At 40.8% G+C, this 13,388-nt stretch overlaps 1 protein-coding gene across 3 annotated transcripts in view; it reads left to right on the top strand.

The window, feature by feature from the left end:
- Positions 1–4,598: 4,598 nt before the first annotated feature.
- The window catches only part of ELF6 (Zinc finger (C2H2 type) family protein / transcription factor jumonji (jmj) family protein), an 81,200-nt gene continuing 72,410 nt past the window's right edge, over positions 4,599–13,388 (top strand). Inside the window, exons 1-4 of one of the 3 annotated variants that reach the window (XM_089995390.1) lie at positions 4,699–4,938; positions 5,072–6,291; positions 6,426–6,504; positions 6,751–6,818. In XM_089995390.1, the coding sequence (XP_089851516.1) occupies positions 5,172–6,291; positions 6,426–6,504; positions 6,751–6,818 (1,267 nt within the window). In that variant the 5' untranslated portion in view covers positions 4,699–4,938; positions 5,072–5,171. Of the gene's footprint in view, positions 6,292–6,425; positions 6,505–6,750; positions 6,819–13,388 lie in introns of all 3 variants that reach the window. The other 2 variants (XM_089995392.1, XM_089995393.1) reach the window with 2 other exon arrangements.

Here is a 13,388-nt window from a genome sequence, read left to right as displayed (position 1 = left end):
GAGAACTCGACTACATTGCTGCAACTCGGCTTCAAAATTGCAGAATAGCCACAAATCGCGGTCAGACAATCTAGCAGCCTTCGCAACAACGTCTTCATCAGCGTCCTCCCCATCTCCATAAGGTCTCCACAAAATCTGTACATTGGTAATTCTTTTTAATAACAAATAACAAATATATTAAAATTTATTTACGCATGATATGACAACAACGATATGTACTACGAAAGACAATCCTGCAGCGATGGATACTTAAGAATGCTGAACATTACAACGATTTATAATACTCAATGGTAAATGCTGACGCGATTGTAAACAATTTTAGAACGTTTACCTCGTTTAGTTACAGCCCATCTAAAATGAACTTAGCATTATAAACTGCGACGTTTATTCTAGCCCAGCGACCGATCTTTGGAAAACCACAAATCGGAGGGTCACAACGTGGACGCAATGGGATAATATGTTCCAACGCCCACGCCTAACAAAAACAATATTATTAGTAACACCACAACCTGCAATGAGATTTGTCAACAATTACTAAGTATGTAATCAACAAATACCTGAACAAATGGCCAAAATCCACCAACAGTTTTCGTACCATTACTCGCACGGTGGAGTTGACTGTACAAGTGTGCGAGCATAGCGGCACTCCATGCATAGTCGTCGACTTCATCTAAGTCTGCCAGGTACTGCAGCCACATGGAACTTATTCTCGAACCAGAACAATCGGAAAATAATGTAAGACAAAAAAAATATAGAAGGAAGTCACGCAACTCTTGGTCAACTATTTCAGATGCACAAGTAGCGGAGTGGCCTTCCCATTTATTACGAAAAAATGAGACTTTCATTGATGTGGAATTCATTCCACCAGAAATACATTGACTCCATTCGTCCATCGACATTCCTAACAAGGCCGTGCATTTCTCCCTTGCGTTATAGTTTGAATGTCGTAACAGGACAACACTGCCATCACACTTAAGGCCAGTGATCCTCGCCACATCTTCTAGAGTCATGGTGATCTCAAAAGAATCAAACTGGAATGTGTTCGTCTTATCATTCCATTTATTTACCAGGTGGGTCATGGTATTCCAGCAAGTTTCAAAATATTGCTGGTCTAAAAGGCCACCGAAGTGCATATTTCGTAATCGGTCCTTCTGATATGCACTCAGCTGACCATACCACGACAGAACTACAGTCCATTGACACCGACCTTCGAACTTTTCACCTTGTGCTCTACTTCTTCTGTGAACTCCCTGTAACACAAATAAAATATTATTCCTACCAATTGTAAATTAGTTCTATTTATACTTATAAATATTATTCTACTAACCGCTATAAATAATATTGGTTGCAGACAGACTATCACAGTAATCGCTATACATATTAATACCTAACACAGTAATCGCTATACCAAAATCGCTAAACATGTTATTAAATCTTCACAGACAGAACAGATATATTTACCTTGTCGCTATTTTCTCCTGTTCTCCATCCAACCTGGGACTTTTTGGTGGGTCCACTGCCTCCAATTGCCTTTCAATCTCCATCTCTACCGGCTCCACCATCGCATGCCTTTCTCTCGCCTTCCTTTTCTCGCCCTCCTTCTCCATCCTTTCTCATCCTCCTTCTCCTTCCTTTCTCTCTCCCTTTTCTCCTCCTTCTTCTGCTTCCTTTCTCTCTCCCTATTCTCCTCCTCCTTCTTCTCCTTCCTTTCTCTCTCTCTTTTCTCCTCCTCCTTCCTCTGCTTCCTTTCTCTCTCTCTATTATCCTCCTCCTCCTTCTGCTTCCTTTCTCTCTCCCTTTTCTCCTCCTCCTTCTGCTTCCTTTCTCTCTCCCTTTTCTCTTCCTGCATCCTTTCTCTCTCCTTTTTCGCCTCCTCCTCCTTCCTTTCTCTCTCCTTTTTCTCCTCATCCTTCTGCTTCCTTTCTCTCTCACTTTTCGCCTCTTCCTCCTGCTTCTTCCTTTTCCTTTCCTGCACTTCCTCCTCCTGCTTCTTCCTTTTCCTTTTCTTTTCTTCCTCCTCCTTCTCCTTCCGCTGCCTTTCTTTCTCTTCCAGTTCTTGTTTCCTTCTTTCCTGCAATTCTTCCTCCTGCTTCTTCCTTTCTCTTTCCTTTTCTTCCTCCTCCTCCTTCTCCTTCCGTTGCCTTTCCTTCTTTTCCTCGTTTTCCTTTTCCTGCCTTTGCATTTTCTTAGCTTCCTCAAACTCCTTCTCGTTCATTCGCCTTTCCTTTTCTTCCTCATACTGAGGAATATTCTGTTCCTTCTCTTCCTCTTCCTTATTCATTTGCCTTCGCCTCTCTTCCTCCTCCTTCAGTAGCCTTGCCTTGTTTCACATTGCACTACGCTCCAAGTCTCTCCTCTTACATGCCGCCTTAGTGTCCTCCACTAAATAGCTAACATACCTTTCAAACTCCTCCACATTCTTCTTCCTTTTTTCCATCACCTGTGCATTAATCCTCCGCCTTCTATCTATATTCTCATCAATATTTCTTACCTTTGCCTTCAATTCGTCATCTTTGTTCTGCATCTTTCGTAATTCAGAGTTTTTCCTTTGGTCCGCAGCCTCGATATCTGATGGATAATCCTCTGCATAATACAATTCCAAGCCTTTTTCCCTGTCTTCATCGTTCTTAATCTTAAGTATATTTTAGTATCTTTCAAAAACCTTAGATAGATGGGACTGGCGGATCACTTCTCTAATAGACAACCCATAGAACGACGGGGTATCTCTAATTTGATGAGGCGCAGACATTGCTAACCTGCACAACACATTACACGATCATCATGATTAGAAATCGTCGGAATATTTGGGTTCATAAGAAACAAATCGTTGTATAAGAAGCAATCTTCAGATTGAAGAAAGAAACCTTACACGAAACTCACAGAAACGATGAGAATTTGGATATTCTTACTGTAGAGTAAGCAGTGGTAACAACTAATACGCAACAGAAGGTGGTTATTATGCTGCGACTGCGCGTAAGACGGAAACCGATGCTCTAAAACAAAGGGAAATGATGCTCCGACGACTCCAGATGAAAGCAAAGAATCTCCGGTAGAGTGCTTAGAGCGAGAATGGATTGTTTTGAACTATTTGAATCCTACAACATAACGCTTGCTACATACGCAAACTCTGCGGAACGTTTTGGCGCGATAACGATGGAGGACAGTTTTGTCCTTTTCACGAACCGACGATTCAGTTTTTTAGAAGGAGGGCATTTATGTCCGTTCGAGGAAGAAGAAGCGAATGGCGGTAAAGGGTACTTAAGTCTTTGCTGCGGCACCAAATTACGATGCAGTATGATGCGAAGAAACATCGGGATACATGCTGGTCTGGATCTTATACGTGGCGCTATTTGGAACCCCCGAACATGAGATCTGAGTACCGGCCCTGTTGGGGGGGGGGGACATATAACCTGCTTTGCCGGTGTGCGCGGTGCATCAAAGGCTGCCTTCGAACTAGGGGAGATGGTCAGAGCTCTTCAAAACTTTGAGTGAGGTGGGTGGTAGGCGGTGGCCCATGACTGATGGGCCTGTCACCTGTGGGTTCAGGAAGAGCGGGGGAGGGCACACAAAAGGTCTAGAGAGAGAGAGAGAGGAATATATATATATATATATATATATATATAATGTAGGTGGTAATTACCTTCCACTTTTCTAGTCTATCGCTAACCTACTGGGCTTTGAAAAGTTTTTTTTCTATTTGTTCTAAAATCTGACCATACTATGTGATCTACATGCTTTATTTTATAGGAATCGACTTTTAGATCGTCCGATTTTGACATGCTGGTAGGTTTCATAATATTTAAAAATCAATGGTCTATAATTTTAAAAAATATTCAATGCTTAAAAAATCATGTTTTTATCAAACAAACATGATCCAAGTGTTATTTCTTAACAAATTGACCATGTCAAACACATCTGAAAGGTTAAATTTTACAAAAAACAACACTAAAACACCTTTTCAAAAGTGATAGGCAGCTACCACTTTATATAACATAGAGAGAGAGAAAGTGTGGAGTGCACTCAGCTCGAGGTCACTCTGATTGAGTCCAACACTAGTGGTGCTCACCTTGACCTGAGGCATTGCCCACTTGCAGTCTGGGTCAAGGTGAGCACGCCCCCACCTGCTTTCCGGTCACCCATTACCCTTTGAAGGTTTTTGTGGGTCAGGGTGGACATGTGTCCACCCTACCCACAACGTGGTTCCACCTCTGCCACCACCTCACCATATTCAATACCAAAACTCCTTCAATACCAAAGCCACTACTACCACCTCAGTTACCACTCCAACATTAAAACCACTACCACCATCATGTCCACTCTTCATCCTTTCCATATATTTCTTTTTCATGCATCCACCAGCCGCTCCTCTTTCTAGTTAATCTTAGTTTAAACGGTTTATGATTTAAATACACTTAATTATAAATAAAAATAAATTCTTATTCCAAAATATATCTTTATTTATATTTGTAAACAGCAAACACAAATAGGTCCAAATAAGGCGTACAATATTTTGTAAATAAGTGACTAATACAACTTTTTTTTGTCATAGTTAAAACTCACTTCTCCTTTTTATAGGGTGAGTGCGTCCGAATCCCATCGGTGTAGAGAGCGCCTTTCGCTACAACCTAGCGGGCAAAGAAGGTGGGCGCAGCTCCGCAATGCCTCGTAATAAAGGCCAACAGGTTTCTCTCCGACACTGCGGTGCGATTGAGAGAGAGAGAGAGAGACGGGTCGGTTTGGGTGGTTTGAATCAGAGGAGTAATTTTACACTATATCTATTGCTCTACCTGCGGCAACTGACGACAACTTTTAGTTACTCTTCTCTCCTTCGCTTCTCACCCTTCTCTGTTCGTTAGTTTCACGCCCTCCAAGAAGAAGAAGAAGAAGAAGAAGAAGAAGAAGAAGAAGAAGGATTTATCTCATTGAAGATACCGCCAGGTTCGTCCTTCCATCTGTCATTAAACGCTTATGCTTTGCTGTTTTTTCCCCCCATCTATGCGCTGAATCTTGTCCGTTTAGCGCTTACCCACTTTGGTTATTCGAGAAATATTGCTGAAATTGGTTGCTTTAGATAGTTCTTTGCTAGGGAATTTGAGTTTTATGGAGGGTTCAGCCCATTTTCTTCGTTCTTGGCTCTGTAAATCTTGTTATGGGAGCGGTTAGTGCATGCAATGGCGGATGTTGAGATACCCAATTGGCTGAAGGGGTTGCCCTTGGCGCCCGTGTATCATCCGACGGAAACCGAGTTCGCCGATCCGATTGCTTACATCTCCAAGATTGAGAAGGAGGCGAGCTCGTATGGAATTTGTAAGATTGTTCCGCCACTGTCCAGGCCTTCGAAAAGATATGTGTTTTCAAACCTTAACAAGTCATTAGCAAAAACACAGGAATTATGCGATGGTGTTCGTTCCCCTGCATGCAAAAATGCTGATGATGAAGGGGGAACTAGGGCAGTGTTCACTACTAGGCATCAGGAATTGGGTTGTCACACTTCAAAGAAAACAAAGGGCCAGTGTCAATGGGCAGTCCAGAAGCAGGTTTGGCAGAGTGGGGAGATGTACACATTAGAGCAATTTGAATTGAAGTCTAGGAACTTTGCTCGGTCTCGATTGGGGATGCTTAGGGATGTTTCTCCATTGGTTCTTGAGTCATTGTTTTGGAAGGCTGCGTCTGAGAAACCCATCTATATTGAGTATGCAAATGATGTGCCAGGATCTGGCTTTGGGGAGCCAGAGGACACAGTTTGCTATTTGTATAATCGACCGAGGAAGAGGAGATTATATCGGAAACATATGAGTACTGCTGGTAAGAAGGAAAAGAAGGTGCATGCTGAGAACAATTCCGTGAAGAGTGAAAGTACATGTTCTGCCATGCCATTGGAGGAAAACAACAAAATTGGTATTTCAGAATCATTGGAATCTGGAAGGTCTGGTACTGCTGAGGAAGGTCTGGAAAATATGCATGGAGCTATTAATTCCATCTGTAATAGGGAAGGGACTGCTGGGTGGAGGCTTTCCAACAGTCCATGGAATTTACAAGTTATTGCACGTTCATCCGGGTCTCTGACATATTATATGCCTGATGAAGTTCCAGGCGTTACTTCTCCAATGGTTTATATAGGCATGTTGTTCAGTTGGTTTGCTTGGCATGTGGAAGATCATGAGCTCCACAGCCTGAACTTCCTCCATACAGGCTCTCCAAAAACTTGGTATGCGGTTCCAGGGGACTCAGCATCATCTTTTGAGGAAGTCATCCGAGTGCAGGGTTATGGAGGCCAACTTGGTCGTGCAGGTATATCCTGGCACCCCTAAGTGGGGTAGGATCTGACTCTATTATGTGATGATTTAGGTTAGTTCAGTCTCGTTCTCGGACTTGTGTTTATGAGTTTATGACAATTGTTTTCTTTTACTCTTTTGTCTTTTTAGCTGCATTTGCAGTTTTGGGTGAAAAAACAACCCTGTTATCTCCTGAAGTGGTAGTTGCATCTGGAATCCCCTGCTGCAGGTGGTTATTCAGTTCGCCATTTTCTTTTCTTCTGGTCTTTCCATTTCTCCTACATTTCCTTATAAAACTTATGCATAGGATATAGATCTTCAATTTGCTAGTTTTGACATATCAGAGTGCTACCTGCATTCAGATCTCTTATCAGTAATGGTTCACATATGATTGCCTCTATCCCTTTTTCAATCTCTTATCAGTTCCAATTTTCTATGTTGCTGGGTTAATTTCTTTGCGTTATTTTTGGTTCAGGTTAGTGCAAAATCCTGGTGAATTTGTTGTGACCTTTCCAAGGGCGTACCATGTAGGGTTCAGCCATGGTAAATATCTTACCTTGAAAATTTTTTATTGACCATTTTTATGCCACCTAAACTACATGCATTTGGTCTCTAAGATATTGATGGTCTAATGCTCTCCTTACGAGCTTTTGTCAAATAAAATCTTTCATCTCTTAATTTCCTTTGACCATTCTGTTTAACAATCAGTCATGTCTTAGCTTAATTTTTTTTGAGTGATGGAAGTTATTGTATCGGCTATCATATATTGACTATTACATCATATAAATCAAACTAAAAGAAGAATGGTTCTTGGTGCAATGTTTTATGAATTCTTGCTATTGGTAAAAAAATATAGAAACCCGCTTCTGATATGAAATGATACCAGCTAGTTGGTATCAAGGTAGCAAAGGGATTCAAAAGACGAAATTGGTAGGGAAGATGGAGTAGGTTGGCTAGGCAAAGAAGGTTGGCTATGAAGGTTTCTTGGGAAGGTAAAGGATAGAGAGGGAGGAGGAGGAAGAGAGAGGTTGATGATGATGGCTAGGGAGTTGGAGATGGTTGGGAGAGGTTGTTGGGAAGGGATTCTCTCAAAACAAATTGGTTAGAGAGCCAATCTCTGGTAGTTTCTTAACTAGAGCTGCATATCTCAAGAGAGACTTCAAATTCCATTAAGGATGGAAAATATACTACAAATGAGTGAGCAACCATATTTATAGGCTATTCATGATTACAATGTCCATAATGCTCCCATAACAGCTCAACAACTACCCCTATATCATTACCCAAGTTGCATGTAGACTTAAATGTAATTCTCAATACAAGTTCCATACAATACAAGCCATCCCTTAAGACTCAACCCATGATCCAATGACCCAGTCCAAAAGATCTGTAACAATTCTCACCCTCTTGAAAATTTTCCTTGTCCTCAAGGCAATCGAGTGTGAATATGGCTGGACCTCTTGCTCTAAGCTTACTTCTTGGGTTCTTAGGTCTTCTTGCATCTCTTCTTGTGTAGATGTGCTTGTATCCTCATATGAGATAAACATTCTCTTTACATGGTCCATCTCAAGTCCCCACTCCCACAAAAAATACATTAGGCCCCGATCATAGTTGCATTTCAATGAAAATAACTACTAATTCTCTTACACTCTAGCTAATACTAGTCGCAATTTCTCAAAATTAGAAGGGTATTAGCCCTTTCCATGAGTCATGCCTTGCTCCATTGGAAATACCCGCGAAAGGCATAAGAGTAGTTGTTGCCTTGGCTCCAAGACGAGAATCCATGATAAGTGTCGGCGAATACATCCATTTTCCTTCTCGATGCATGCTCCACCTTCTCTGGTAGTTGACCACTACTCAGATACGAAACTTGAGTGATTGCCTCCAATTGGAGATCTTGGCATCTCATGGTTGGAAGCTCCTTTGGTTCCCGAGTTATTATTCTAGGGGCTTTAGAAATACTCTTTGCTTCTAAAATATGTTGATGCAGAGCTAATTTTGAGGCTTGCTTAGCCCTCTACCCTGTAAAAATGTCTACGAAGAGACAATACGCATACAAGCACAAATACCTCACAAGAGATGTGCACAAAGGCACTCAAATAACACTTGAACAAGTACGCACAAAGGCGTAAGAAAAATAATCATGCACAAGGGCATGAAAATGAAATATATTGAAAATGAGAAAAGAGCTTGAGCTCACATGCTTACTTACAACAAGGGAAAATACCCCTATTTATAAGGAACCAAATGAGGCCTTGGAGGGGCCTCCAACATAGTCGTTGGAGCCCCTCCAACGGTCACAAATGTGACCGTTGGAGGGGCCCAATGACTATATTAGGCCCCCAAGGTTTGACCAAAAAGAAAAAAGAAATAAGAAAAAAGAAAAAGAAAATAAAGAAAAGAAATAAAAATAAAAGTATAACATATTCCTATTGGAATATGCGCAAAACAAAAAAGATGAAAATACCCTTGTCGTGTTTTATAAGAATTACTATATATATTTATATATATAGAGATATATTTGCATATATACGTGGTATATATGTAAATGTATCTCTCTCTGTATATAAATATATATATTTATACAAATACGAGATTACATTTGAACACCCCCCTCAAACTTATGGTGTGATGACCGCAAGTTTGCCCAAAAGAAAATTAAATATGGGAGAGCAAAGCGACTTGGTGAAGAAGTCTGTTAGTTGATATTTAGATGTCACATATGGAAGATCGATAACCTTCTTCAAATATTCTTCTCGAACATAATGACAGTCCATCTCTATGTGCTTTGTGCGCTCATGAAAGGTATGATTCTTGGCAATGTATATCGCACTCTTATTGTCGTAGCATAACTTTGTTGGTTCTTGAGTTTGAACTCCCATATCTTCTAGCAGACGCCGAATCCATACTATTTCCATGGTTGTAGATGCCATGACTCTATACTTAGCTTCGGTGGAGGACAAAGAAACCTTTTGTTGCTTCTTGCACCTTCAAGAGACCAACGATTCACCTAAGAAAACACATAAACTAGTGGTGGAGTGACGGTTATTAGGGTCACCTCCCCAATCAGAATCAGTATAGGCAATTAACTTTAATTCAGAAGATGAAGACAAAAATACTCCCTTATTTGCAGTTCCCTTTAAATATCTGATGATGTGAAGAAAAACACTCATGTGAACCGTTGTAGGAGCATGTTAAAACTAACTGGCAATATGGATCGGATGTGACAAATCAGGTCGTAGGTCGTGTGATGCTAAGATACATCAACGAGCCTACCAATTGTCTGTAAGGAGTAGGATCGGTCAGAGGAATCCCGTCATCGATCTTTATTTTCGAGCCCACTATTTTAGGAGTTTCGCAAATTTTGTCATCCGAGATTCCTGACCTGTCAATAATCTCACAAGCAAGTTTAGTTTGAGATAAAAAATAACTACGTTGGGATTAAGCAACCTCAATTCCCAAGAAATATGTTAGAAACCCTAAGTCTCACATTTCAAATTTCGAAATCAAGACGGATTTGATATCTTTGACTCCTTTGACATCATCACCTGTTATTAACATATCATCGACATATAATAATAATATCACAATACCTACATCGGATTTTTTGATAAATAATGCAGTATCTGTATAACAGGAAGAAAATCCATTTTCTAAAATAACATTGTTAAATCTGTCATACCAGGCTTTGGGTGCCTGTTTGAAGCCATAGAGAGCTTTTTTAAGATAAATAACTTTATCTTTAGGAACTTTCATACCTGGTGGGCATCCATATAAACTTCTTTATTAAGATCACCTTTTAAAAAGACATTTTTAACATCCATTTGAAAAATGTTTCATTTTTTAATAGACGTAATAGTGATGAAACATCTGACTGTAACCATTCGTGCTACGGGTGCAAATGTCTCTCCATAGTCAATTCCATATTCTTGACCATACCCTTTCGTGACTAAGCGAGCTTTATACCTCTAAAGAGATCCATCGCTCTTAGTCTTAACTTTAAACACTCAACAACAACCTATAGTTTTCTTTCCAAAAGGTAGAATTTGAAATTCCCATGTGTTAGCTTTCCTAAGAGTTTTGAGTTCATTTTTCATAGCTTCTTGCCATTCGACACATTTTTTGGCTTCCTCAAAATTTCTTGGTTCAAAATAAGAATGAATGACACTAAGACAAACTCTATACTTAGGTGAAAAAGAGTCAAAAGAGACAAATCTTGTTGGAGGCTTCCTATTTCTTTCGGATCGTCTGGGATCATGTGTGAGAATAGAATCACTATATTGCTCAATTGTACTTCTGAAAGTATTTCTATCTCTACGAGAATAGGTTATTGGGTCATTTGTTGTTCTGTTTTCTTGAGTACTCGGTGAGTTGAAGTCGTTAATGTTTACTTCATTATCATTATTGTTGAGAATAGGTGGTTTTAAGTGAAGTCTTTTTATATTAGAGGTTATTTGAAATAATTTTTTTCATAAAGGGCTTAGATGTAATTAGTCTTTTTAGCCTCTCTCTATTTAACATAGAGAGATGCCCTAACGAAAGAGTAAAGTGTTTTTCTCTGTGCAGCCGTCTCTCCCTCTCACTCTCTCTCTCTCTTCTATCTTTCCCTCTATCTCTCTATCTACCTAGGGTTTGATGCTTCTTTCAACATGGTATCAGAGCCACGTGCGATCTTGGGTGCCTGAGCTCTAATCTCAGCTTCCTTCAAGCAATAAAACCTCTTGGTGGATATCGCTCCTCTGCTGATCAGCGATCAGCGCCTCTTGGTGAAGATCAGATCTGGCGACAGATTTGTAGTCAGACCTAGTCACGACAATGAAGATCTGACTGGAGGTCATGACTCACATCTGAAGCCAGATCTGGAAGGTGGATGAAGACCCAATGGTCGTGGGTGCCAGAACTTGTCGTGTACAAGGTGAAGATCTGAAAAAAAGGGGGAGGAATCAGATCTTACTCAGATCTGGGTATGTTTGTTAGGAAGGCTTGGGAAAGAAAATCAAGTCTTCGATTTTCTGTCATGGTTGAAGTCACCAGCTGCTACCCATCAAGTGGAGATCGGGTCTGCTGAAGATTGACGTGGAAGTTGACTGTGGCGTGTGGATCATGGTTTTCTGCCCTGAGTTTCTGCTGTGATGCCGTGATCTCCTGCCGTGATTCCTTGTTGTGTTTATCACTGCCGTGATGCTGTAATTTCCTGCACTGTATTGTTGCCGAGTTCTTTGAAGGCCTATGTTTCTGCGTGCTCAAGTTATCGCTAGTTGTGAATCTGGATGGTGAGTTTATCTCAGATTCTATTTTGTTGGTAGATTTCAGAAGATGAATATTAGCAGCCCTCCTGTGTGTGTAGATCTGTTCCCTGCCCTAATGAAAGTATGTGCTGTGAAAGCAGCATGTTAACTTATTGCAGATTTTTTTTTAAGTAGCAGTCATGATTCCCTGCAGTGTGGGAAAATATTTTGTTTGTGGGATTTTTTTTTGTCGAGGGATTCTGTGTTGAGTTCTGCTACTGGTTGTCTTAGTTGCTGATGCGTGATGATAACACACGCTATTCCTTGTGTCACTTGAAGCTTGTCCAGATTTTATCTCTGGTGTGGAAACTGTGTAGTCGCGGAAAACTGATGTGTGATAGTCTAAAAACCAGACACAACCTTATCGTGTTGGATGTGTGATCTTGATTTGCAACAAATAGCCATCCGCGGTTGAGGTGGAAGGTGCTGGTCAAGGTTCTTTAAAATTTTTAAGTTTGGATCTGAATAGTAGCAAGTCGTTTTTCTCAGATTTCATTGGTGAAATCAAAACTTGATATAGTCGGGTTCGTAGTTGATTGTGGGTGTGCGCGTGTGGTTGCTCCTTGATTTTGTGAATCTAGCCAATTGTTTATATTATGGCTCACGTGGTTAAATCAGATGCAGATTCCTCCAATGATTATGTAACACTTAGCAGGGCTGAATATGATGAGCTCCTTGCTTTACGATCATCCACTTCGAAGTCTTCGGTTGCGGAGGTTGTGTGCTCGGCAGGTGATGGCCTATCTGGTCAAGGTGATAGGCGGATCATTGATTCTGGCGCCTCTGGTCACTTGTGCGGAAATTCGAGTAATTTTTTGGGTTTAAAACCTGTGACTGGTCAAAAAGGGGTACGTCTTGCTGATGGTAGTTCTTCCCTAATTGTAGGGAAGGGAAGCATGTTTATTACTCCTACTCTTCAATTGTCGCATGTTCTTCATGCTTCTTCGTTTCTACAGAATTTACTATCCGTCAGTCGAATGACAAAAGATTTGAATTGTAGAGTGATTTTCGATCCTATGGGGTGCACCTTTCAGGACTTGCTGACGGGGAGAAAGATTGGTGGCGGCTATGAGGAAGGTGGTCTGTGCTACCTACACCAACCAGAAGTTTTGGCCTATTCTACTGGTACATTATCCTCAAGTCCTCTATTGTGGCATCATCGTTTGGGTCACCTTCCAGTGACAAAACTTCGTCGTGTCATTCCTCATATACCTCCCTCAGTTTCTTTTCAGTGTGAAACATGTCAATTGGGAAAACATTGTCGAAGCTCTTTCCCCACTAGTCAGAGTCCGTCAAGTCAATGATTGTTTGATCTTCTTCATGTTGATGTGTGGGGTCCGAGTAGGATTCCAAATAGGTCTCAGTGTCGTTATTATCTAGTTATTGTTGATGACTTCTCAAGGTTATCGTGGGTGTTCCTGTTAAAAGATCGGTCTCAAGGTCCTGTCATTCTTAAATCTTTAATTGCCGAGATAAAAACTCAATTTGATGTATGTGTTAAAATTGTTCGCACTGATAATGCTCTTGAGTTCAAATCCAAAGACTTACTTCAATTCTATTCTGGTAATGAGATTCAACCTCAATTTACATGCCCCCATACCTCCCAGCAAAATGGGGTGGCTGAGAGGAAACATAGACAAATCCTTAATGTTGCTCGGTGCCTTATGATTCAATCCAATATGCATGCTTTATACTGGGGCGATGCGGTTCTGACAGCTGATTTTCTGATAAATCGTATGCCGTCAAGCTCTGTAGAAGACCAGATCCCTATTCAAATTCTCCATCCAGAGGCTCCTCTCTTCCTTATCCCCCCTAAAGTGTTTGG

Source organism: Nuphar pumila, chromosome 2 (genome assembly GCF_984573655.1).
Source record: "Nuphar pumila chromosome 2, dmNupPumi1.hap1.1, whole genome shotgun sequence".
Lineage (NCBI taxonomy): Eukaryota > Viridiplantae > Streptophyta > Magnoliopsida > Nymphaeales > Nymphaeaceae > Nuphar > Nuphar pumila.
The sequence above is the reverse complement of the archived record's forward strand: the minus strand, read 5'-3'. Positions and strand labels throughout refer to the sequence as shown.